This window comes from Bufo bufo, chromosome 4 (assembly GCF_905171765.1).
Source record: "Bufo bufo chromosome 4, aBufBuf1.1, whole genome shotgun sequence".
In the NCBI taxonomy this organism is placed as follows: domain Eukaryota; kingdom Metazoa; phylum Chordata; class Amphibia; order Anura; family Bufonidae; genus Bufo; species Bufo bufo.
The window spans coordinates 103020631-103046784 of record NC_053392.1 but is presented as its reverse complement, the minus strand read 5'-3'; the positions used below and the strand labels follow the sequence as shown (position 1 = coordinate 103046784).

Here is a 26154-nt window from a genome sequence, read left to right as displayed (position 1 = left end):
AAAATCCTATTTTCTCGCTCATATCATTGGGGGACACAGGAGACCATGGGACGTTAAATAGCAGTACCATGGGGAGGGAACAAGAACAGAACGAATCCAAGGCGGTCATAATTCCCCGCACATAATTGCGGGGGAAGGACTCACCCGGAACCCTGAAAAGGGACAGGAAAAATCATTCCCAGGAAGGCCTGACAGAGAGCGGCTGAACACGCAGAGGCTCCAGCTGGGCAGAAGAAGAACAGTCCAGGGAATATAAGTCACAGTTTAGGAGACTGCAGAAGATACAAGAGAGAGAGACCTAGCCTGGATTCAGAAGACTTCTGAGGAAGTGATATCCATGGGTCAGAACCCCAGGAAAAAAACACGCTAGAGCCATCAACAGGCAGAACATGGTGTGAGAAGAAAAAAGGGAACCACTCAGTGGAAAACTGATTAGAAGACGACGAACTAAAAATGGCGTCCGCATATCAAGGGACAGAGAAGTGCAGCTGTGACAAAAAAAAATTGCCCCCCCCCCCCACCCCATGGGGGACGAAGAAGGGGTGCCAGAAGGCAAGGCCCCAAAACCATAAGAGGCTACCAGAAGAAAAAAACACTCCAGCGGGACCTTGACAAACAAGGCAGGGCTAGAGAACCTGGATGACGGGCATGAAAATGGCCCACAAGAAAAAGTTCTTGAGGGAGTGAAGAAAGTCAATGGGAACAAGGCAGTGAAACTGACCCAAACCACAAAAAAAGAAGGGGAGTAACCTGGCAGGAAAAAAAGGTGTCCTCCAGAAGCAAAAACGTCCGCTTCAGACCTACGGCCAAGGGGTTTGCTGCATAAGAGTGTTCCCCAAGGGGAACGCCAAAGTGATAAGTAGAGGTAGGTAGAGAAGGAACTTAAATTCCAGAACAAGAGAGGAGAGAAGCCGTCAGATATGCCATGGAAAGCTGCCTGAACTGGCAGACCTAACAGGAAGCTGAAGAAAAAAACACCTAGCCCAAAGGAACGAAAATAAGAAGGTTGTGTAAACTCATCAGACACTGTTGACCGCCACTGCGGAACAACCCCGCCTAAAAAAGAAAAGAATGGGGTTATTGTAGAAATGCACAAAACGGGCTGAAAGGAACCAGAGATGGCATAAATACTGCGCCAGGAAGGGAGTGTGGACACCGAACACCACAAGTCCCCGAAAAAAACTGGTAACAGAACCAATACCACCAGCACAGACACTCTACAGCAGAAAAGGGGGCATACGAGAACTCAATGGCTATGGAAACTGGCCGAGCAGACAGAAACAGCATCTGGAGAAAGTGCAACTACTCGCCCTGCGGAAGGGGAGAAGTAGAAGAGACTGATGCGGCTCAGTAGGGAACTAGAGTTAGGGGGGACAACAAGGACAGTACAACCGCTCTACCCGGTGAGGGGAGCAATGCAGACAACTCACATATGCAAACTGAATAAGTGCATACCCAAACTCCACCAGGAGGTAACGCTGGTGCTGTCACCGTAGCAGATGGTAGAGACAATGCACTACATGTGAAGGGAACAAGGCGCTAAGCCAGCGCCATAGAAATCGGCAGGTTATACCATGCACAGAAAACCGTACTAATACCCACAAGAAGTGAGCAAACAGGCTGTACAGTATCCAGTGCAAGTGCAATTACTCCACCTATGGATGGAGGGTAATGCTACAGAATGTACAGGTTCCAGTGGTAAGCGCACATATTCCTGCCTAAGGAAGGAGGGGAATGTGACAGGACCTACAGAATCCAGTAGTAGTGAAACGACTTTGCCTATGGAACTACAGGGAATGCGGTATTCCACGGTAGTGCAAGACTTATGTATCCAGCGGTAGTGCGATCATCCAGCTGTAGTAGCTCTGACTATGGAATGGCGGTGGGAACTAGGTCCAGAACAGGACCAGATAGCTAGGTAATATATATAGTTTTTAATTACATACAGCTCAAATCTAAACCCCCAGCTCTCTCGAGTCCAGGAAGCATTTTGCCCAGCGCAGCAGTACTGAAGGCAAGGAAAGGGTTAAGCCCAGGGGCTGAGCTTATTGGCGGCTGGTGGGAGGAAGAAATGGCTAGAAAATTTTGCGCTCTGATAGAACAGTTCTCGCCCCCAAAATAGTTTTGAAGATGCGGTCTATGTAGGCCGCAGAGCCGGGGCCTTGAGTACAGGCAGGGCCAACCGGAAGAACCTCTGGTTGGGGCGGCAATGCAGGGAGGGAGCAGGAGAGCAAACCTGCGACATACCCCGGCCAGACAATATGCCGGCCTGGAGCTAGAGAAATGCCATGGGGAGCCAGATAGGGGGTAGGCCGCAGAGAAGCCGGGGCCTCGATTACCAGCTGCCCCGGCGGAAGACATAGACCGAAACGCTTGGAATAAGCAGAAGATGGCCTGACATGAAGTCTCCCCTTCCCCCAACCCCCCTGCGCAGGGAAGGGACGCCTGTCGAAAAGGAGGCCTCAGGGGAAGGTAAGCAGGCCTCGGTGGGGGATATTTACATGGGAAAACCTGAGAAGTGGGAGGGAGGAGGAATGGGCCTTGGGGACTGAAAGAATACTCACCCGTATGGCGTTTTCTGCCCCCCTGCCTCCAGCCGGGTCACCAGCTTCGGTGTGTTACCCCTTGGTGAGGGTAGCTTCACCGGTAACAGAGTAAACTTAGCGGAGACCGTACCTGATGAACTCAAAGCTGGCGGAATACAGAGGCTTTAGGAACCTCTGGTCCTCCTTGCCTTCCGGAAACCGGGAACGATCAGCGGGTTTGGGAACCCCCTGGACTCCCGTTTGTTGGGTGGGAACGCAGGCAGTGTGGAGTCTGCCAGCAGCCCAGCTAAAGGAAAGAAAAAGAGAAAAATGAAAAGAAAAAAATCAGCAGACCTGCAAAGCAGGGAGGTCTGCCTACAACGGACACTAAGCTAAAACGGATTAGCTCAGTGTCTGCAGGAGGGGTATACCTGAGGGGAGGGGCTAACACTTTTTTTTTTTTGCTTAGTGTCGCCTCCTAGTGGCAGCAGCAGCTATACCTATGGTCTTCTGTGTCCCCCAATGATACGAGTGAGAAAATTCTTCTATAATTCTTTAATAAAATAAATTTAACCATTTTACTGCCAAGGATGTATCTAATAAGTCAAACACTGTTTCTCACTGGAAGGCAAACACGTCTTTGTGAGTTTTAGGTGCTCGTGTCTTGGGTGCCCTCTAACGTGGTTCCATGAGTGATACTCTAATACAATAATTGCATTTCACAATCACCAGTGGTCTCTATTTCTGAATGTACGTATTATGTTGTGACTTTAAATGCTAACCGCAGGTAGACTATGAGGTCTAGAGGTTAGATTTTGGTATCATTTTATGTTCCAGGATCTTTCAAATGATACCATTAGCTCAATATTCAGGACGCAGGGTGGTTGTGTGCGTCTGTAGGGGAGAAAGCTGATATCAGGAAGAAAGAACGCAGCCTGTTACAGTCACCTCTCCCATCTGGGATTTTTTACATTTACAATGAAGGTTTTTAGTTGTGTCGTGTGTTAAAATTGTCTTGGAGTGAAAGGGTTAAAAGGGAAATCCAATGAAAACTTACGTTTTGACAGAAGAACACGCGATTGACTACGTAGACGTATACCTGTGCTGATTTCTAAAACTACTACCGTTTCTCTTTGGTAGCAATGTCTGACCCAACAATTAAAGCTAACCCAAAGGGTATGTCCATATGTACCAAAAACTGTAGCGGAAAAGTCTGCAGAAGTTTTTGCTGCGGAAAGCCCAGAGGACTTCACGCTCCATTGCAAGAGGTGAAATCCGCTGGGGAGAACCACAGCATAAAAGTCACATGCTGCAGATTTCAAATCTGCACCGCAGGTCAATTTACTCTGCATGTTTTGTACGCAGTGTGTAGATGAGATTTCTTAAAGGGGTTTTCCGAGATTTTTTGAACTGAAGAACCGTCTCCTCTGATTAGATCATCAGTATCTAATCAGTGGGGGTCCGACACCCAGGACCATGCTGTTTGAGTAGGCAGCAGTGCTCACAGTAGCGTCACAGCCTTCTCCAGCTTTGCCTAGGCCAGTGACGTCACATTCATCAGTCACGGGGCCTAGACACAGCTCAGCCCCATTCAAGTGAATGGGGCTGAGCTGTGATACCAAACACAGCCGCTATACAATGTACGATGCTGTGCTTGGTGAGCTGAGAGAAGGCCGTGATGCTCACAGGAACGCTGCTGTCTTCTCAAACAGCTGATCAGCAAGGGTCTCGGGTGTTGGAGCCCCACCGATCAGATACTGATGACCTTTGCATAGGTCATCAGTTAAATCGCGGAAAAGGCCTTTAAAATCTCATTCACTTTGCTGGTACTATACTACGCTGCGGATTTGTTGCTCAAAAATCCACAACAGCAAATCCGCAGCTATTCAGTCAAGTGTGAACCCAGCCCGAAGGTCACATCAGTGATACTTAAATCTGGCGCTGAATTGGTTACAGTAATGTTATCATCTGCCATCAAATGTTCAATTTGGGATGGATTTTCCCATTAAAAACAAATTGTGCTCTACACAGGATACACTATAGTTTTTGGTGGCTACGTAATACAATTTTAGTCCTATAGAATGATCACACTGACATCCCACCATTGTCATAATCACTAAAATAGAAAACCGATTCAAAGGGGGAAATTAGAAATACGTGATGCTACGCTTTCCTTTATAAATAACATACTATACAGCAAGTTACCTTGTGTATTTGGCTGCCTAATGACATCAGGCTGATCTGCTACAGTACCAGAAGTCTCCTCCAGAAAACGACTGTACAGTCTCTTGATTTCTTGGTCGTAGTCTTGCCATTCTGGGACAATACGTACCGCAGCTTCTAACTTTGGCTCCTTGGTCTTTGGGTTGTTGCACTATAAATGAGAAGAGATCATGAAATAGCTGAAGAAGCACCTAACCAATGTTGCGTACTTGGCACACCACGGAAAATCCACTCGCTAAGAGACCACGTCTTTCAACATCTAACATAAATCCACCTTTAATCCAGTCAAAATCCACTCACCAGGTCTATAGTCTTGGCTTTTTTCTTGGATGCCTCATCGCACCACGTCTCGCACCACAGCCACTCCTGTGGCAGCGATTTGATAGGCACTTGGTGAATCATATTATTTGGCAAATCCTGTAGAAAGAGAAGAGAAATGGAACAAAAAAAAAGTACAAAAACGTGAACTTTGTTAAACTGGTTCATGTAGATATTTAAAACAGATAGCCCCTTTAATATGCGGTCCGGCTCTCAGCAAGCCTGGCAAGCTAATTAGGCTGGAAAAGAAACAGCCAGACAGACATTTACCCTGATTCTTTCACATCTGCATTAGAGTTCTCTGGATCCGGGACAGCCGGATGTTACCACATGCCCGCCAGCCCCGTTGACAATAATGGGATCCAGAGAGCTCCAGCAGGCTGTTCTCTACTGGAACAGCCTGCTGGAGATCTCTACTAAGGCCTCATGCACACGACCGTTGTTGTGTTCCGTTCCGCAAAATGGGGTTCCATTGTTCCGTTTCTGTTTCCGTGTGTCTTCCTTTATTTTTGTAGAATCACCAGACATGAAGGAAAGTAAAAAAAAAAAATCGAAGTCAAGTTTGCCATGCAAATGATAGGGAAAAAACGGACGCGGACGACAATCTTGTGTGCCTCCGCGTTTTTTCACGGTCCCATTGACTTGGATGGGTCCGCGAAAAAAAATAGGACAGGTTATATTTTTTTTGACGGACTGGAACCACGGATCACGGACGCGGATGGCAAACGGTGCATTAGCCGTGTTTTCAACGGACCCATTGAAAGTCAATGGGTCCGCAGAAAATTACGAAAAACGGAACGGACACGGAATAAAACAACGGTCGTGTGCATGAGGCCTAAGAGTGTGAAACTAGCCTAATACATGGACACGTCAAATCTGCCAGAGTCAAACCTACTGCTTGCTCAGCTCATACAGGGGTGTCCTGACCTGGGATGCCCTGATGGGACAACCACTTTAAGATCTGTTTACTGTTGGTGGATACGAACATTCTTCTTTACATTCAAAGGCTGAAAACGTGTGTACACATTGTACTCATCCACAATTATATCCAGCCTAGACAATCCCAGAGATCTAACTACATCTCCTGCACAGATCTATCTACTGTACCAATGGTTTGCCATCAGTGACGGTACCAGGCACTTGGTGAGTCATATTATTTGGAGAAACATAATTAATAAAGAACAAACCTATGCAAAAAAGAAAATATCTGAACCATAGGGAACACAACCCAACAAGGATCACAGTGTGCTGTGCAGATAATAGAGAATATACAAGACGGGTAGGTGCTGTATCCCCAACTGAAAGAGACAAGAAAGGGATTTTGCAGGTAACAAGAAATCCAATTTTCTCCTCCAGGTCATTGGGGTACACAGCAAAGAACCTGGGACGTTCTAAGACAGTCCCTATGGGTGGGAAGACAAATAAATAACTTGAGTAGCATTAGTGCTGTCAATGCACCGCCGCTTGCAGCATCGAAGGATGCTAAAGTATGCACCCTATAGAACTTTATGAAAGCTTGCAGGGAGGACCACGTAGCTGCCCTGCAAACTTGCAAAGGGGAGGTCTTGTGCCATACCGTTCAAGAGGCACCAACTGCTCTGGCGGAATGGGCTCTCACCCGAAGGGGCAGCGCTCTGTCCTTGTAACGATAAGCCTTGCCAATGTACGACCTGATCCAGCAACTGATAGTGGACTTGGCGGCCGCCAGAAATCGCAGTGGCCCGTCAGGGACTTGCAAAAGGACACCGTCCTATCCAGATAGATCTTGATTGCCCGGACCATGTCCAAGGGAAAGGCTGGGGCTGGACAGAAGGACGGGAGGACTATCTCCTCATTCAAATGGTATGAGAAGACCACCTTCGGCAGAAAGGAGGGAACTAGTCTCAGAATGACTTTGTCCTGATGCAAAACCAGAAATGGAGACTTAGCAGAGAGTGCAACGAGGTCAGACACTCGATGAGTCGACATGGCGGCCACAAGAAAAGCGACTTTCCAAGAGAGCAGGCAGAGAGGAATCTAAATTCAAAAGAAGACAGCTGCAGAGCGTCCAGAACTAAGTTGAGGTCGCATGGAGGAGTAGGCTGATGGTATGGTGATACCAGATACGTAACCCCCTGGATAAAGGTATGGACTGTCGAGATGGAAGCCAAGGGGCATTGATGGAGAGGGCTGACAGCTGGTCTTTGAGTGAGCTAAGGGCCAACCCCAAATCGAGGCCTTCCTGGAGAAAAGTGACAATACTTGGAATGTATTGAAAGAAAGACCTCCATTTGCGATAGTATACCTTGGAGGACATCGGCTTCCTAGCCCATAGCATTGTTCGGATCACCAGATCCAAAAACCCACAATCCTTTGAGATGGTGGTCTCAACCACCATGCCGTCAAACGAAGAGTGTCTGAATGTGGGTGGAAGATCGGACCTTATAAGAGAAGATCTTCTCTAGAAGGTAGTGACTATGGTGTGTCTGCCAACAGAGCTACCAGATCGGCGTACCACGAGCAATGCAATCACCATATTTTCGTGATACATTCCAAATATACAAAACATGTATAACATATAAAAAATAGAAATATATAAAGGGTATATGTAAAATTCTACACAAAAAAAAATGACAAAACGACCCATTAGTTATACGATCTTAGTGTAGTATTTTAATCGCTTTCTGCATACTTAGTGGGGATTATGTCCAACATTCATAATTCAACTGTATATTGATATTGATAGGAGAAAACCGGATGGGATTGATTTAATTAGAGTCAATATAAAAGATGGAGGCATGGCGGGTAACACCTAACCACTGAGGAAGGGATAGTGCAGTATCCCGAAACGCGTCTGGTCGGAAGGTGGGCGCACCCGCTACAAAGCCCTCCAAAACTCTAGAAAAAATAGAAACGAATATTTCACTACCTCCGCTCATAACACCAAGTAAACGGCAACCAAGGTAACAGGAAGATATCGCAGCCGAAAATACCGCGCATTCTCGCGAGATCCTAGTTGCATTGGCTTGAGGAGTGCGACGCGAGACGCCGACAACTCTCCGCTCGCCCCTCACCAAGCCACCGGGGACGATCCGGACAAAACGAAAGGAGGGAGGTAAGAGATTGATTCTAGTGACATTGGAGTGTCTATATGCAAATATATAAGCTGGACTATACTGAGACACTGAACTAAACATAAAGGTTCCAATGATCGCTATACATGTGTGCAATGCGATATATCTCATTAGGAATCACGCAGGTCTTATAAAAACCCTCAAGGACATTTTCACAGATCCTCATGGGCTTATTTTATATGGACTTAAGTAATATCATGACCATATGAATTTATGTTGGGACTAAAAGTTACTTTGAATGGTTTCATAGTCCGAAACCTATTAGGACATCAATTGTCTGAAGACGGATGTACAACTGCTATTTGGAACTATTCAGCGCAACTGTCCTTTACACTGTCTGTATGACCTCTCTAGATAGTTTTTAAAATTTTATGTTCCTTTTATTTGAATAAATTGTCTTTTATACATATCAATTAATGCTGAACGTATGAGTGCTCGCCCATTATAGCTCCATACTTTTTTACTACTTATCTTTCAGAGGGTAGGGTGTTCCCTCTTCTGGGCTAGAAGCACCACGCCAGAGCTAACCAGAAGTGAGCCACCACTGTTATTACAATACGCTCATTTATATCGACTTCTTGTGGTTGACAATCCAAACAAAGTGGGCTACAGTGTGCAACACAATTCGGGTGCTCTCCGAGTTGGCCTCCTGGGTGGGCGCCTTGATTAAGATATCATCGAGGTAAGGGTTGGCCGTTAATCCCCCTGGAATGGAGGATAACCATGACTGGAACCTTTGTGAAGACCCTGGGAGCCGTCGCCAGGCCAAATGAGAATCTCACATACTCACCAAATTCGCGTTCACTGAAGGATGGTGCCTTGTCCGGCCTTGGCTCCAGCAGGGTCCTTCAGCCGCCCAAGTCGCTCACTTTGGTGGGGAGGAATGGTGCTAGGGGTAGTGAAGGCCCAAGGCTGGAGGGTGGTGGAGGATTTGGTGGTCCTCTAAGGCCCTTTTTCTTCTGTCCTGGCTGCTGGGGAGGGTAGGGAGCCTCCCGCTTTGCTGCCAGGTGGGTAACCGGGGGATAATTCCACCCTGGGCCCAAGTCGGTTTTTTTTATTTATTTTTTAATGCATGATGTCTCCTACAGACACAAAGCTAAAAGTGATTAGCTCAGTGCCACAAGAGGGGTATAGTTGGTGGGAAGAGTTAACACTTTTTGCTTTGTGTCTGTCTCCTAGTGGCAGCAGCTATACCAAAGATCTTTGCTGTGTCCCCTAATGATACAGACGAGTAAAGAATTTTACGAGTGAGTCCCACAAATTCTATTGTCTTGCTCATATCATTGGGGGAAACAGAAGAGCATGGGACATTCCAAAACAGTCCCAGGGGACATAAAGCTCTGCGATCTGCAGTGTTGCCTCCCACTGAAAAGAATGAGAGGCAAAAAGCACGTGGCCACCGGACGAATTTTAGTGCAGTGTCCACACCAAAATTCCTCCAGAAAAAAAACACTGTGTCAACGGCTTCTCACTGATTCAAGACTGACAGATACAGCAGGTAGTGATAATATAAGGATTCCGCCTAATAATGCGAAAATGCCAGAGCTGTCAGGATTGTCAGATAAGAGTGTCTTGCAATAGCACAATCACTCCAGCAAAATAAAGAAGAAATGCATCTGCCTGGTAAACCACACAATTATATCATCTCAGATACAGAATTCAGAGGAAGTGTGAATTCTCCACAGGACTACGAAGGTCTGTCATATACAGGAGCTAGTGATAGTGCAAGTATTTCACTAACTCAAGGCAGCAAAGCTAATTGTCCAGTAAAACCAGAATTGTGCAGGCTTACAGAATCTAGTGATAGTGTGAGTACTCCACCTTTGAAGAGAGTAATAGACCTAACTGGAGTACCTCAGAGCTGCATCGGCTGTCCAGTACCACAGCAGGCGAAAGCGCCAATGCTCAAGGGTGAGATAAGGCTGCCTGATATACAACAGAACTGCTAATGCATACCAAGTACGTCAGGAAGCAACAGTGCAAGGAGAGTAATGAGGAAGTCTGGTATAATAAGGTGGTAATGCAGGTACCTGGTGCCCCATGAACTGCATAGCCTTGCCAGAGAATGGAGTGTGCTAATGCTGTGGAGTATGCTTTTCCCAAGCGAAGAAAACATGCCATGAGGCTATGGGTGCCCCCACATGGTACCATAGGAAAACAAGAGGGCCTGGCCAGTACACAGAGCCCCTTACCCTCATAGCTCTGAAGTGGTAATTATGGCCCTAAGGTGAGGTAAAGTTGGGTTCAAAGTGGTGAGGGAGACACAGCAGTGGAGCTCCAGTAGCAGACCAGTCACCACTGGTGGTACCACTGGACATGCGGCCTTGTAGGCCGCAGAAGAAGTGGGCTAAATTAGAACATCAAACATGCCAAAATGCTGGCATCCTAGATGAGATCCCTCAGGCACACTGGAAGAATCCTGGTTGGAATGCTCTCCTCTACACCAGCTAGGTGCAGAGGTAGCCAAGAACGGCCCCTCCAATGGAGGAAAACAAAAGCTTTGCAACACAGAAGAAGCAGAGAATGGTGCACTGGAGTGGCATTAGCCTTCTAAGTTGAGGCCTAGGCCAGGGCAAAGCAGGGGACTAAAATAGAGAGGATCCACTGAGCCATCTGGTGAAAAAAAGAGAAGGATCTGGGAGGATGAATGGTTATTCTTCCCCAGAGTGGTGCAAAAAGGCCCGAACTGCACAAGACTGTGTCTGGGCAGGCAATCAAGAGGAGAGCCAGGGCCTGGAACAAGGTGGCAGGCCAGGACACTAGAGATTTCCCGGGTGTAGGGTCGAGATGAGCGGGGAGGCCAGAAGGAGAGGGAATTCCATCTTAGTACGCTGGAAGACTGTCCCGGGATTTGCTGGGAGAAGGCCGAGAACTAGGGGAAAACGAGATTTTGTGAAACTCACCTGTAAAATCTGTTTCTCGCTTGATTCATTGGGGGACACAGACCATGGGTATAGCTGCTTGCTGCCACTAGGAGGCGATACTAGGCTAAAAACTATTAGCTCCTCCTCCGCCAGCTATACGCCCTCCGGCCAGGAGAGAGCCTTCAGTTTGTGCAAAAGCAGTAGGAGAAGCAGAAGGATAAAACAACATCAACCAACTCCACGGTCAACGGACCCAAACGGGGTGGGTGCTGTGTTCCCCAAATGAATCAAGCGAGAAACTGATTTTACAGGTGAGTTTCACAAAATCTCGTTTTCTCGCTTATATCATTGGGGGACACAGACCATGGGACGTCCATAAGCAGTCCCTGTGGAGGGAACACAAAACAGAGTGAAGAAGGTAGAGAACCTCGTGACAGTTATCACACTGCAGCCTGCAGGACCAGGCGGCCCAGAGCGGCGTCCGCAGAAGCGAGAGTGTGAACCCTGTAAAACTTTGTAAAAGTGTGGAGGGAAGACCAGGTCGCGGCTTTACACAACTGAGCTGCCGACGCCCGGTGAAAGTGAGCCCAGGAGGATCCAAGTGCCTTGGTAGAGTGGGCCGTGATTCCCGGAGGGGGCGTCCTGTCCCGAACGCGGTAACACTCCACTAATACGGCCATCTGGGATGAGCGGTCCGGATCCAGATCCGTGTCCGACTCTGCGAATTCTCCTCCGGACGAACGGTCTCCAACCAACGAGGACGCCCTGGACAGCGAATCGGGGGGAGGAGGAGAAGGCGATGCATCCGAGGAGGAGGGGCGTTCCTGCCTTCACATTGCATGAAGTGCAGGCATAATGGGTAGCCCTACCAAGGACCTGGGGCGCGGGATCCGCTGGGTCCGACATGACCGAGATCAGGGAGCCAGAGAGGGTATAGAGGAGGGGAGCAGTGCTGGTCCTACCAGAGTGGCGCAGAGTAACCCTTGGAACGTGCCCCCAGAGTCAGGATGTGGCGGGAAGCGATCGGCAGCGAGAAGGACGATCCTCTCAGGGTGGAAAAAAACGCACACTGCCACTGTACTTCCGGGAGGAGCAGGCAGGACAGGGGAGCGCGGCGGGAAATTTAGGCTCCGCCCCCTCCAGCCGCCCAGCGGAAGGTTAACCCTTACGTTCACGGGCCGCCGGCGCGAAGCGAGCCCCCCCCCTGCCGCGATCCGGCGGAGAAGAGGCCCCGGCCCAAGAGGCACAGGGAATTTATGAATGGGAGATGTCTCCCAGGGCAGAAAATGAAGGGGGAGGGCAGTGGCAAGCGCAGCGCCGCCGCAATCGCCGAGGCCGCAGAGGGGAAGCCGCCGCAGATGAAGGCCGCCGCATAGGAACGCTCCCGCTGCTGAAGGCACCAGTTCTGATCAGAGCACAGTGGACAGTTAGACGGTAACCATGGGAGAAATTAAGTTGTGGTGGGGAAAAGCAATATCTGCCTTTTAGCCTCTTTCTGCACCTCTGTCATGTCCAGCCGGGTCACCGTCGTCGGTGTGCTGCCCCTTTGGGAGGGAAGCTACACTGGAAAAACTGGTGGACTTGACTGATAAGGTGACTCCATTGCTAGTGGATGACGGTGGATTTGTGATCTACCATGCCTCGCTGTCTTCCACAAGTAGGGAATGAGCAGCAGGCTTGGTGACCCGCTGGTCCCCCTCCTCAAGTGTGGGGTAGTAGGAGGTTAGAACTGCTTGTATTCCCATTAGAAAATAAAGGAAAACAGTATAAAATACAAAATATCAGCGGACCTGCAAGCAGGCAAGTCTGCCTTCTACAGACACAAAGCTAAAAAAAAACGGATTAGCTCGGTGTATGCAGGGGGGGTATACTGTTGTCGCCTAGTGGCAGCAGCTATCCCTGAGGTCTTCTGTGTCCTCCAATGACACAAGCGTGAAAAAAATATCTGCAAGACAGAGATACTTAACCATTTTGCATAATGGCCCATGCTAGCTGTGTATGGCTGAGAAGGCTTGATGTCCGGTGGACATGCTATCTGCATATATTGTGCACTACAAGTATTCCCTTGTCATTTATAAAGTGAGCATAAACCCGCACAATTATCTGTATAGGATACTTTAAAGGGGGGTTGTCCCATTACAAAAATATATCCCCTAACCACAGGATAGAGGATAAGAGTCTAATTGCCAGGGGGGGCCCCACTGATCACTAGAATGGGGGCTCATGTCCCATATTTGAATAAGTGCGCTGCTGCTCTGTTCAACTCTATGGGGCTGCTGGAGACAGCTGAGCGCTTGCACTGTTATCTCCCACAACCCCACAGAGTTGAAAGGAACAGCAGCACACATGCATGTCTGCAGCTTCATTCAAATGGGGGAACATGGACCCTCATTCTGGTGTTTGACCAGTAGTTGTAATGGGATAACCCCTTTTGCGAAGCCATCATTTAAAAAGGTTTTTCATAGTAACAGATGAACCCATCACTAAAATGTGTAGTATGAATACTGTACTACTGCACAAACCTGGTCAAGATTGGAAAGACTGTTAGGATCTTGGCTCAGTCCCTGATACTGTCCTCTTAGTCGATCTCCTGCAGCTATTTTCCTAAATTTCTTTAAGTCCACTACATACAAAGCACTAGGAAGAAGACGGGAACAGTAAGGTAAATTTTACATTTGCTTACATTGCAGGTTCTAGATCAGTCATACAGCTCTACGGATATAAAAATAATGGGAATTGTTACCTTATGTGGTACTTGCGTCCAGCCAAGTGACTGGCCCAGTAACCAGACCTCCAGAAGCGATAGCCATCCATCTCCCTTCGGCTCTCACAGAATGGAGTGTATCCGTATGGGGCACCGTCTAGGTTGAAGTCTCGCAAGTCTTTTAAGTCTGTGCGCACAATCTAAAATGAAGAGAAATTACCGCTTTCTATGTATTGCAAATTACACCACAGTAATGCCATTTCTGGTTTGTTGAGCAGGACCTAGGTTTAGGATTAGGGTTACAAGAGTGGTGGGAAAACTACTGTAAAGAAGACAGTGTAACAACACCTCTAACTTTCTTGTCATTAATGTCACATTCAGATGATCCCATAATTATTTGAGATGATGGAGATTCCTCCTCTGGGAGCCCAAACAACTGACAGAACAGGTTCTCCTGACCACCATCAAGGTGGCGACATACAGGAGATGACATGTGTGCACTTGCTCCATTTAAGTCTATGGGAGTTATTGTAACACATGAGCGCACTTTCCACTTCGCCTGGACTCTCCCAGTAGGTGAGGATCCCGGATTACATTGCATGTAGAACGAGCCATGTGAAAAGCTCCAGCATACCTCCAGTTATAAAACAACTTTCCATAAATGAACAGTACAGGTAAATATAAGAATCCGTGTAATATATCTTATCAAAGAAAAATGCTTCTATCTCTTTTTATCAGACTGCTTTGCTCTTTCCTGCTTTTAACATTGAAGTCTATGGACAGAGAAGGGGGAGGAGGAGGATGCTGGATGAGAGACACAAACTGCAGTTTATTAGAGCTGCTACACTTAGCACTTTTGACTTTTTACTATATCTAGTAAGATAAGGCTCTACAACTGTTCAGAGTGAGGTACTAGCTGGCAGCAGCCTCCTCATCCCTCCTCCTCTCTCCATAGACTGAGGCTGGAGACCAAGTGCTAATAAAGATAAGAGGCTGAGTGAAGAGAAAGATGCAGAAAGAGCCCAAGAAGACCAGCATAATTCAGAATGCATAATTCTTTAATAAGATATATTACAAAGTTTCTTATATTCACCTGTACTATACATTTCTGAAAACTTGTTTATAACTGAAGAACACTTTAAAACTACTGTAAAGATTCTTCAAATACACAATTAGAATTCTTCACCTAGCTGGGTTACATGATGCAGTGTTATGTTACATCATCTGAGTGGTCACAAAGAAAGGGCCCACAGCCTCTTCCAAGATTTATGTTCCTTTGACTATTATCTTGGAAACCATTTTGGCAGAAGCCAAAAAGACACTCTTTTGCCCTTCATTGATTTAGATACATGTTTGGTGTATACGACGAGAAATTTTCCCAGTGTATGTACAAATCATAGGGCTCTAATGTAATGTGAACAGGGTCGGACAGTCGTAAGGGGCGTGTGATTTCCAGAATAAACCATTTATGAAGTTACAGCTACTTGTCACTTCATGTCATTTTGGCATACCTGGTCAGCATCTACAAAGAGGATTTTATCCACAACCAGTGGGAAAAGTACATCCAGAAAGAGGATTTTGTACCCCCATATTATCCTCTGCTTCTCGGTCTGCTGGTGCAGCCACCTGGGCCACTTGTACTGGACCAATTCATACTGGAAGTTATATTTCTTCGCCATGTAAGGGATAAAGTTCTGCAAGAGTTAAAACATATGGTGGATTAGTGGAAAATTGTTCACGGAAACCCTATCATTACAGCCCCAGTGGGGGGCACAAATCCTGCAAGGAATAATTACAACGTATGCCACTTGGGAGCAGAAAGCAGCTCGGATGGTCGTGGTATTTAAGAAAAAGCTTAGAGCCAGATGTGGAACAGAGTTTTCCCGGCAATGTCCACAACTGGGGTGTTTCATGTAGCTTCTGGTCTGTCCATCAGAAATGATGCACCTTATTTGTCTACTAAAGTAATTTAGCAGAATAACAGGAAACGAGACATTAAAACGGTTGTAAAATAATAAAAAAAAAAAGGCTCCATTTACTGCTAAACAGATCAGCAGAATATTCCTGGAAATTTTGTACATGGAAAACTTTACTGCGTATCTGTGCGACGGATCTGGCAGACGCTGTCCTTTACCTGCACTGTATTGGTGGGCTTGGATTTTTAAGATTAAAGGGGTTCTTTGGGATTTACATCCTCAGGATAGGTCATCAATATGAGATCAGTGGAGGTCCAACTTCCAGCACCCCCACTAATCAGCTGTTTGAGATGGCCGCTGCGTTCCTCACAACTTATCAAGCAGAACGCCATACATTGTATAGCGGCTGTGCTTAGTATTGCACTCAGCCCCATTCACTTGTATAAGGTCGCATTCACACATACATGGATTTTCACGTTCCACGGTCCGTGAAAACCCGTCCTGTTGAGTGCAGGAGCGCACGGCATCATTGGTTGCTACGACGCCGTGCGCTTTGTGCCACCGCCGCTGTACAGTAATACACTCTTATAGATCATATGAGTGTATTACTGTACAGAGGCGGCGGCACGAAGCGCACGGCGTCGTAGCAACCAATGATTCTGTGCGCTCCTGCACTCAACAGGACGGGTTTTCACAGACCGTAGTCCGTGAAAAATCCACGTATGTGTGAATGCGGCCTAAGACTGAGCTGCACCTAGGCCATGTGACCGATGAACGTGATGTCAGTGGCCTAGGAGAGGCCTAAGCATTCGCGGAGCACCATGTCCTCCTAGTACAGCTGACTGCCGAAGGTCCTGGTAGTAAGACCCCCGCTAATCTCATACTGATGACCCCTCAAATGTGTTTTTTCCGAGATTCTGATACTAATGACCTATCCTCAGGAGAGGTCATCAAAATCAGATCGAGGCCTCCTTGCAGCTTACAAAGCACAGCACCATCCACTGGATAGTGGCCTACCTTGGTATTGCAGCTCAGCTCCAGTTATTTGAATGGGACTGAGTTGCGCTTACATCACGTGACGTCACAGGCCTAAGAAGAGGCTGCGGCGCTCACTGGATCACAGCGGCCTTTACAAACAGCTGATAGGCGGGGACCCCAGGTTTCAGACCCCTTTCGATCTAACACTGATGATGAAACACACACAGGGATATTGTAACTATAAATAATATTTGTATGAGCATCACATTGTGATATCAGAGGCGTTACGCAGGCACTGCTCATCTCTTCTGCAGATGTGCTTTCTCAAAAATCGCTTTTGTAGGAAGTTCTTTCTTCTGTGTCCTCCAATGACTGAGTAAAAATGTACAGCCCGCACACTCTAAAAAGAGTTTCTGCAGCAGCTGAATTGTAGTATACAGTTTTATTCTCCAGGGGGTAAAAAACAGGACCTCTTTCTCCCCAAAATGAGGTTCTGCAGCAGATGAGGTGTGTATTATATGGAATAATGTTCCCTGTTCTACAAACTATTAGGATTTTGTGACCTATAGACAGGGCTGTGGAGTCGGAGGCAATTTTGGGTACCTGGAGTCGAAAAAAATGAACTCCTACAAAATTTTAATTGAAAAAAAAAAAAAGCAAGTTTAAATGTCCCAATTCACAAAAAGTTATAATTAATGACTTCTCTACTGTAAGAATAAAGGCCAATGCATGCAGTGCGTCACGTTACCGCAAAACGAACACGTTAAGTGACCATGAAGAAGCATGCTTTTCATATGCTTCACTATATGGCACGCACCGCACAGTTAAGGAGCGGCAATACTTATACTTTCCATTGTGTTGTGTTCCGCTGTTACAGGGAACACAATGCCCATGGTTAACCTAGCCTCACACTGATAACTGATGAAGTAAATATGTTTTTTTAAAGTACTAAAAGAAGTTGAAAAGTATGATCGCTCATTAAACTTACTGTAGAAGAAGCCATCCTGGTTTATCCAGAGATCGTTAGTGATGTGGCCGGAATGGTTACTGCCACGCCACCCACCCAAGTCAGTGCTGAAAGATTATTTTCAGCTCTAGAAATAATAAAGTCTGATTTAAGAGCCTCTATGAAAGAGGATCTGGCAGAGGCAATTCTCTTCCTTACAACTCTACATTGAATTGATTTTAAATTGCATTTGCTATCACTACATTCCAAGATTAATATAAACCATTCCTAGGGTTTACCGATTTTGTTTTTGGTTCATATAGATAAGCTTTGTTTTTGTTCTAAAACAACCAAATAATGTGGTTTGCATTTTTGAACTGGTAAAGTTCCTGTTCCTGATGTTTCTGCCGGCTGCTACTATCCAGCCACTTGATAAAAAAATAAAATAAAACTTTGCTGTTTTCATTGTGTTTGTCTTTTGCTTAAACTGTTCAATACAGTAGACGGTTGGCTTCCCAGCCAGTAGTTCTGTGGTAATGACATGTATGTTGCCTTTCTTTCCTTCAAGGAATGTATAAAAGGAGATTTTGTATAACTTACCAGTAAAGTCTCTTTCTCGCTCTTCATTGGGGGACACAGGAACCGTGGTATAGCTATGTCCTCTAGGAGGCGTTGACACTAGTAAAAGCTGTTAGCGCCTCCCCTGGCAGCTATACCCCCTCCAGCCTGGAGAGAGAGCTTCAGTTTGTGTAGAAGCAGTAGGAGAAGCAAGCCAACCAAGAAAAAGACATGGAACATCAATCATGCCGAAAACCCAACGGGGTTCATACCAGCAACAGCCACAACTGTGGTCTAATACTGGGTGGGTGCTGTGTCCCCCAATGAAGAGCGAGAAAGAGATTTTACTGCTAAGTTATACAAAAATCTCCTTTTCTCACCCATATTCATTGGGGGACACAGGAACCGTGGGACGTTCAAGAGCAGTCCACGGGAGGGAAAAACCACAGACCCATGGAAGCAAGCGTCCCTGCTGGTAGCTAAGAAACTGCCGCCTGCAAGACCTTGCAGGCTAAGCAGCGGCCGCAGATGCATAAGAATGCACCTGGAAAATTTTTTGAATGTGTGTAAGGAGGACCGAAAGCCGCGTTACACAACTGCGCAGCCGAGGCGCGATGCCTCAGAGCCCAAGAAGCGTCCACCGCTCAGGGGAGCGAGCCGTGACAATTAAGGGCGGAACGGTAAGGCATTTGCAGACCGAATCCATCGTGCAATTGCCCCTCGGAGGCCGCCAATCCTTTGCGTGGAACCTCCGGATGACAAAAAAGGGGGTTCCGTACGTCGGAAGGGACTGGAGGCTGCCAATTATGACGTAGCTCCCTGCCTTAAAGAGTGAAGAAGAGGGACAGTGAAGGAAGGACAATTTCTACATTGAAGTGGAAGACAGAGACCACCTTCGGAAGAAAAAAGGAATGGGCCAGAGAACCGCCTTATCCTTGTGATGACCCAGGAAGGGTTCTCTGCAAGAGAGCACCCCCAACTCGAAACACCCGTCTGATAGATGAGAGCCACAAGAAAAAACTACCTTCTAGGACAGGAGCCGGAGAGAGATGTCTCCCCAAGGGCTCAAAGGGATAAGACTGGAACTCTGAGAGAACTATATTCAGATCCCAAGGCGGTAAAGGGCGGTACGGAGGAACCGTATGTGCCACTCCCTAAAAGAAGGTTTTCATGGGCACCAGGGGAGGCCACGCCGTCAACCAAGACCCTAAATACCGATGTAAGACCAGATCCTAAAGGAAGGTCGTCTCTGAGTGGCAGTGACAAAAGACATCTCCTAGAAGGAGAATGAGATCGGCGTACCACGCCGAACGGGGCCAATCCGGAGCGACTAGGATTTGTCGGAATGCCCTCCATCTGATCCTCCGTAGAACCCTGGGTAGGAGAGAAGAAACACGTAAGGAGGGAGAAACTCCCGCCAAGGAGATGTCAGGGCATCCATGTCGTATGTTTCTGGCACTCCTGCTCGGGAGAGAAGGTGGGGAGCTTTCGTGTAGTATACCGTTAGTACACCCAGACCAATGGAAGGAGTCCCTATAGAAGGAGGGAGGTGGAGGGCGCCACAGCACACCAGTTGGGACCGGAGTGTGCCTGGAATGGAAGGCCACTAAAAGAATACCCGGTGCAGATGCAGATGAGGGAAGGTAGTAACATAGGAACTACCAAGGCATGCGGGGTGTCCATGAATCATGAACCAGAGGAGGAAAGGGACAGGGGAAGAACATGCTAGGTCCAAGCCCATTTCCCGTAGAGACTGGCGCTATACAGAAGTAGCCAAGGATTTCAGTTGTAGAAGAGTCAATCACCTGACTTAAAAACTAAACAGACAGACCCCAAGTATGTAGTGGTATGCAATACCGCTCCCACAGTAATAGCCAGTGCTCGCTTCGTCAGCGCAAAAAAACTGAGAGGGAGGCCTGAGACTATCCGTAGAAGCCACGTACCATACTGCCCCAGTATAAGTAGAGCAACCTTAAGAACTCTACCTGGAAAGGCGCTGAACAGGAGCAAGCTGGCGCCAGGGTAGGGCTCCTACCTGAGAGGATGTCCCACTGCAGCGACCACGAACTCAAGCATTAGCGAAAGGCTGCACCTGTGGAGGAAAACACGCTGTAGCTGCTACCAGAGCGCCAGCATAACCACTTCCCCAGAGAAGGAGGAGTGGTGGATAGAGAATATGGTCAGTGAAGCACTTGACTCGTTGGAACGTACTCACCATATATGTGCAATAGTGTACGCACTACTACTGATGTGGACAATATCATGACCGATTGGAACAATGAAGACCCATGGAGATGGGAGTCTCTAGGACACAAGTGATGCTAGTAAATCCCCTGAGAAGACAGAGGAGTTATAATCATGGCCAAAACCGGTACCAAAAGGAACACAATGAGAATAGCCACCGTATCCACTGGCGGCACTCGTATAGCACTAGAGTAAGAGTACCGGGCACCGTTGAGTACTGACTGTTGAATTGCCGTATCTGAAGATATTCAGTTATTCCCCCGCTAGTGGATCACTTGCGAAAGGGAGTAAGGCAAGCAGGAAGCACAGTGATGTGTAACACTCCGGCTATGGGAGGATAGCGCGACAGTCGGACCGTATCCAATGGTGGTGCAATTACCCTACCTATGGAAGGTGGAATGCGTACGGAGTACTTAAGCCAGTGGTAGGGAAAATACCCCACCTATAAAGGAGGGTTAATGCCCACGGCGAGAACTAGTGCATATGGCGAGTCCTGTACCCTGTGGGAGTGCAATTAGCACCTAAGTAAGGGGGTAATGCATCCAGCACACCTTGTAACCAGTGATAATGTCATCCTGCCACCTGTGGAAGGAGCTAATGAATACGGCAGGTACTGAACCCAGTGGAGATGCAATTCCACCACCTACAGAAGGGGGAATGTATACGTCCGGCACTGAAATCAGTGCTATTGTACTTAGTCCACCTATGACAGGGGACAATGTATAAGGTCAGTACTGTATCCCAAAGTAGTGCAATTACTCTGCCAAGGAAGGGGGTAATGCCTACGACAAGTGCTGCTGGCCACCGTAGACGCAATCTTAGGAGATTGCTTCGGATTCATGTCAGGGTCTGAACCAGTGATACTTCCCCCCCGGGGATGAAGGGAGGGGGTGCGGAGATGTTCGAGGAGAAGATGACCTGCTGTGGTCCGCTAGCGCATAGGTCTGCCCCTCAGAATCTCGCCCCTGGCAGATGCGGACTGCGCAGGAGGGGGCTTAGCAACCAAACCACCCAGGGGGGGTGGAATGGGAACAGAGGTCCTGTATAAAATTGCGCCGGTTGAGAATTATCAACCAAACGACCCCAGAGGGTGGATTGGGAAGTTCCAGTTGCCTCCCACTGGAATTGCGCAGGTGGGGAATCATCAACCAAACGACCCAGGAGGGTGGATTGGGAATCCAGAGGTTCTCCACTGTATGGCGCAGGTGGAGAATTATCAACCAAACAGCCCCGGAGGACGGATTGGGAATCCTGCAGCGATCCTTCACTGGATTGCGCAGGTGGAGAATTAGCAACCAAACGACCCGGAAGGTGGGTTTGGAATGCTTCAGCTGTCCTCCACGTGATGTACGAAGGTGGAGAATTATCAACCAAACGACCCCGGAGGGTGGATTGGGAATTCCAGAGGTTCTCCACTATATTGAGCAGGTGGAGAATTATCAACCAAAACGGCCCCGGAGGACGGATTGGGATCCTGCAGTGGCCCTTCACTGGACTGCGCAGGTGGAGAATCATCAACCAAACGGCCCCGGAGGGCGGATCGGGATCCTGTAGTGGTCCGTCACTGGATTGCGCAGGTGGAGAATCAACCAAATGGCCCCGGAGGGCAGATTAGGATCCTGCAGTGGTCCGTCACTGGATTGCGCAGGTGGAGAACCATCAACCAAACGGCCCCGGAGGGTGGATTGGGATCCTGCAGTGGTCCGTCACTGGATTGCGCAGGTAGAGAATCATCAACCAAAACGGCCCCGGAGGATGGATTGCGATCCTGCAGTTGTTCTTCACTGGATTGCGCAGGTGGAGAAACATCAACCAATTGGCCCCGAAGGATGGATTTGGAATCCTGCAGCGGTCCGTCACTGGAATGCGCATGTGGAGAATCATCAACCAAACGGCCCCGGAGGTCGGATTGGGAACCATTAGGAGTCGATAGGACACGGGCCCAGTGTGGAACCACACTGACCGGGTGGCCCTGCGGCTGAGGAGGGGGACCCGAATGGACGCACATTTCCTTTATTATTATTTTATAAATTTTTTCTAGGAAGCCGGCCTCAATGACAGGCAGGAAGGGGTTAAAAATTCTCCACTCATGCACTGTACTTAGGGGGAGGAGCCCCAGATCATCAGGTGCCGGCCTAAGAATGGTGGTGGCCAGAAAGGGTTAAGGCAGTCACGAGGACCAGTGACGAAGCTCAGCAGGTATCTGGAGGAGAAAGGCGGGAAGAGACCACCTTCGGGATGAAAGCTGCGGCATTCCAAGAGGGTGCCCCGCCCCCCGCCGAATGTTGCACCGGCCGTGTCAGAGGCCGGCCGGACTGACTGGGGGCATTCACCCCGCAGATGATAGGCGGGTAGGACAGAGAGAAGCGCGGGCCGGAACACCGATGCGGTGCACGGCCGATTGCGCTGCAGTTAACCTCTTCCAGAGTGGTGCGCCGGTGTCCGCACCAAGGGGTGTAAATTGTGGTAGGTGTCGGGGAGCGGGGGCCTCCTCTGCAAGTGTGACCAAGCATCTCGGACCAGCGGTGCGCTCGGTCCCCACATGCCCCGCCGGCCGCCACAGCCACCAGGGAAAAGTCTGCTCACTCCATGGCACTGCGCCGCAGGCAACTCCCTCCGCTCAGCAACCCCGTGCAGCCGCCCGTCTCCGTCGCTCTAGGCCTCCGCTGGAGTCGCCGAGCTTAGGCACATTGCAGGGGGAGGTGGGTAAGATCAGAGATGGTTGCCGACCAGTGACTATGTCGGACGCCATCTTTTTGTATAATGGCGCAGGCATTGCCATTAACCCCCGATGGAGTGTGCTCTTGCCTAGTAAGGGGGGGAACTAGAAAGCCGCCACAACGGAGAATGCCCCTGGAAGGGGACCCTGGAGGGTGTTAAACTGGCTAGATATACCCGGAGGTCGGTGGCATGCCTTAATCGTACGTGTGCTCGGAGCGGGCCCCTGAGTGATCTGAATGAGGGAGGGAGGGGGAAGAGGGTTAATACTTAGCTATTCCCGTGTACTCACCTCATCCTGCCGCCATCTTCACCGCTCCTCTGGTCCAGCAGGCTCACCCCTTCAGCTACTGGCACCGTAGTGGCAGGAAGCTGGAAAAGGGGGGCTTGGATGGGTGACCCCTTGGCTGGCGGGATGCAGGGGAGCGAGGCTGCCCTGGTCCACCTTGTCTTCTGTGGGGGAGGCAGCAGTGCGGGTGACCGGCACTGGCGCAACTCGACCCCGGGAGAACAGGGAGGCTAGGCGTCCACTGTTGTCCCATCTGAAAAAGAAGGAAAAAAATAAACTGAAATAAAAAATCTTCAGGAGATCCCTGCAGAGCAGGGAGGTCTTGCCTCCTATTGACACTAGAAAAAAACTTAAGCTCTCTCTCCAGGCTGGAGGGGGTATAGCTGCCAGGGGAGGAGGTAACAGCTTTTACTAGTGTCAACGCCTCCTAGAGGACATAGCTATACCACGGTTCCTGTGTCCCCCAATGAATATGGGCGAGAAAATACATTTGCATATTAAATACAGAGGAGTCGGAAGTACCAAAAACTGAGGAGTCGGAGCATTTATCTACCGACTCCACAGCCCTGCCTATAGGACTGTTTATGGGCTACAGTCTTGAACTTTTATATGGTCACAGAACTTGGTGATTATTCATACTCTTATAAATTATATCCACCATATTATCAATCTAAGGCTACTTTCACACAAGCGTTTTTATTTTTCACTTATTGAGATCCGTCATAGGGTCTCAATACCGGAAAAAAACTCTTCAGTTTTGTCCCCATTCATTGTCAATGGAGAGAAAACGTAACTGAACAGAAGGGAATGCTCCAAAAGGCATTGTTCCGTTCTCATACCGGAGAGCAAACAGCAGCATGCTGCGGTTTACTTTCCGTCCTGGGATGCGGAGCAAGACGGATCCAGCATGACCCCTAATACAAGTCAATAGGGACGGATCCGTTTTCCCTGACACAATAGAAAACGGATCCGTCCCCTATTGACTTTTAATGGAGTTCATGACGGATCCGTCTTGGCTATGTTACAGATAATACAACAGGATCAGTTCATAACGGATGCAGACGGTTGTATTATCAGTAACGGAAGCGTTTCTGCGGAACCCTGCCGGATGCAGCAAAAACGCTAGTGTTAAAGTAGCCATAGCCAGACCCAGTGATGATCTCTGTGAGGTGTGGAAGACCACAGGTTCTTGAATTTCGAGATATAGACTGAGTCGTTCCCACCGTGAACTAACCACCACCCAAAATATACAAACCTTAAAAGTAGGGGACAGGTAGTTCTTCAGAAACCAAAACTTCACCGGTGTCTTTGTATTCTTCAGTACAGATAACATCATTATTCTGTGGGTAAGAAAACGGATCTCAAGAAGCCAAACACAACTCCACGGTCTGTTCCCATTTATGAATGTGCTGTTATCATGCAGTCCCTGGACAGACAAGTTTCATGGGATGCATTGGGAGATACAAGTTGCTATCATCTCTTTCTTACCTTCACGCTGTCTTATTGCAGTCTCAGTACAAAATAAGCTCACTGAACCTAAAAGGATTATTTCCTTTAGATCAGTTGGAAAAATTGTTCTGGGGATCAGAGGAATGTAAAGAGGAACCCTGTAAAGGTTGTTTTTGTCCGGATGAACAGCGCAGAATAACAGACTGAACCCAATGCTCTTGCTGCTCCCCCGCCATCAGCCAGCAAAGGGTCTGTGTGCTGTATACTAATGCTGTTTGAGCGATGCACTCTTTACAGTATTTCAAGGGGGGTTCTGCGGGGACAGATTCCCTTTAAGGTCTATTCGCAGGAAGACTTCCTGATGTACAGTACAGACCAAAAGTTTGGACACACCTTCTCATTCACTCACTTTTCTTTATTTTCATGACTATGAAAATTGTAGATTCACACTGAAGGCATCAAAACTATGAATTAACACATGTGGAATTATATACATAACAAACAAGTGTGAAACAACTGAAAATATGTCAGATTCTAGGTTCTTCAAAGTAGCCACCTTTTGCTTTGATTACTGCTTTGCACACTCTTGGCATTCTCTTGATGAGCTTCAAGAGGTAGTCCCCTGAAATGGTTTTCACTTCACAGGTGTGCCCTGTCAGGTTTAATAAGTGGTATTTCTTGCCTTATAAATGGGGTTGGGACCATCAGTTGCGTTGAGGAGAAGTCAGGTCGATACACAGCTGATAGTCCTACTGAATAGACTGTTAGAATTGGTATTATGGCAATAAAAAAGCAGCTGAGTAAAGAAAATTACTTTAAGAAATGAAGGTCAGTCAGCCAGCTGAAAAATTGGGAAAACTTTGAAAAGTAAGGGCTATTTGACCATGAAGGAGAGTGATGGGGTGCTGCGCCAGGTGACCTGGCCTCCACAGTCACCAGACCTGAACCCAATCGAGATGGTTTGGGGTGAGCTGGACCGCAGAGTGAAGGCAAAAGGGCCAACAAGTGCTAAGCATCTCTGGGAACTCCTTCAAGACTGTTGGAAGACCATGTCAGGGGACTACCTCTTGAAGCTCATCAAGAGAATGCCAAGAGTGTGCAAAGCAGTAATCAAAGCAAAAGGTGGCTACTTTGAAGAACCTAGAATATGACATATTTTCAGTTGTTTCACACGTGTTTGTTATGTATATAATTCCACATGTGTTAATTCATAGTTTTGATGCCTTTATAGTCATGAAAATAAAGAAAACTCTTTGAATGAGAAGGTGTGTCCAAACTTTTGGTCTGTACTGTATGTCTCCAACATACA

At 47.9% G+C, this 26154-nt stretch overlaps 1 protein-coding gene across 4 annotated transcripts in view; it reads right to left on the bottom strand.

Moving 5' to 3' along the window:
- UGGT1 (UDP-glucose glycoprotein glucosyltransferase 1) overlaps nt 1-26154 on the bottom strand; it is a 119021-nt gene that overhangs the window by 3048 nt on the left and 89819 nt on the right. For all 4 annotated transcript variants that reach the window (XM_040427582.1, XM_040427585.1, XM_040427583.1 and 1 more), the window contains 6 exons: nt 24652-24736; nt 15259-15441; nt 13787-13947; nt 13566-13680; nt 5049-5165; nt 4731-4899 (listed from right to left, as the gene is read on the bottom strand). In XM_040427582.1, coding sequence (XP_040283516.1) covers nt 4731-4899; nt 5049-5165; nt 13566-13680; nt 13787-13947; nt 15259-15441; nt 24652-24736 — 830 coding nt within the window. The remainder of the gene's footprint in view (nt 1-4730; nt 4900-5048; nt 5166-13565; nt 13681-13786; nt 13948-15258; nt 15442-24651; nt 24737-26154) is intronic.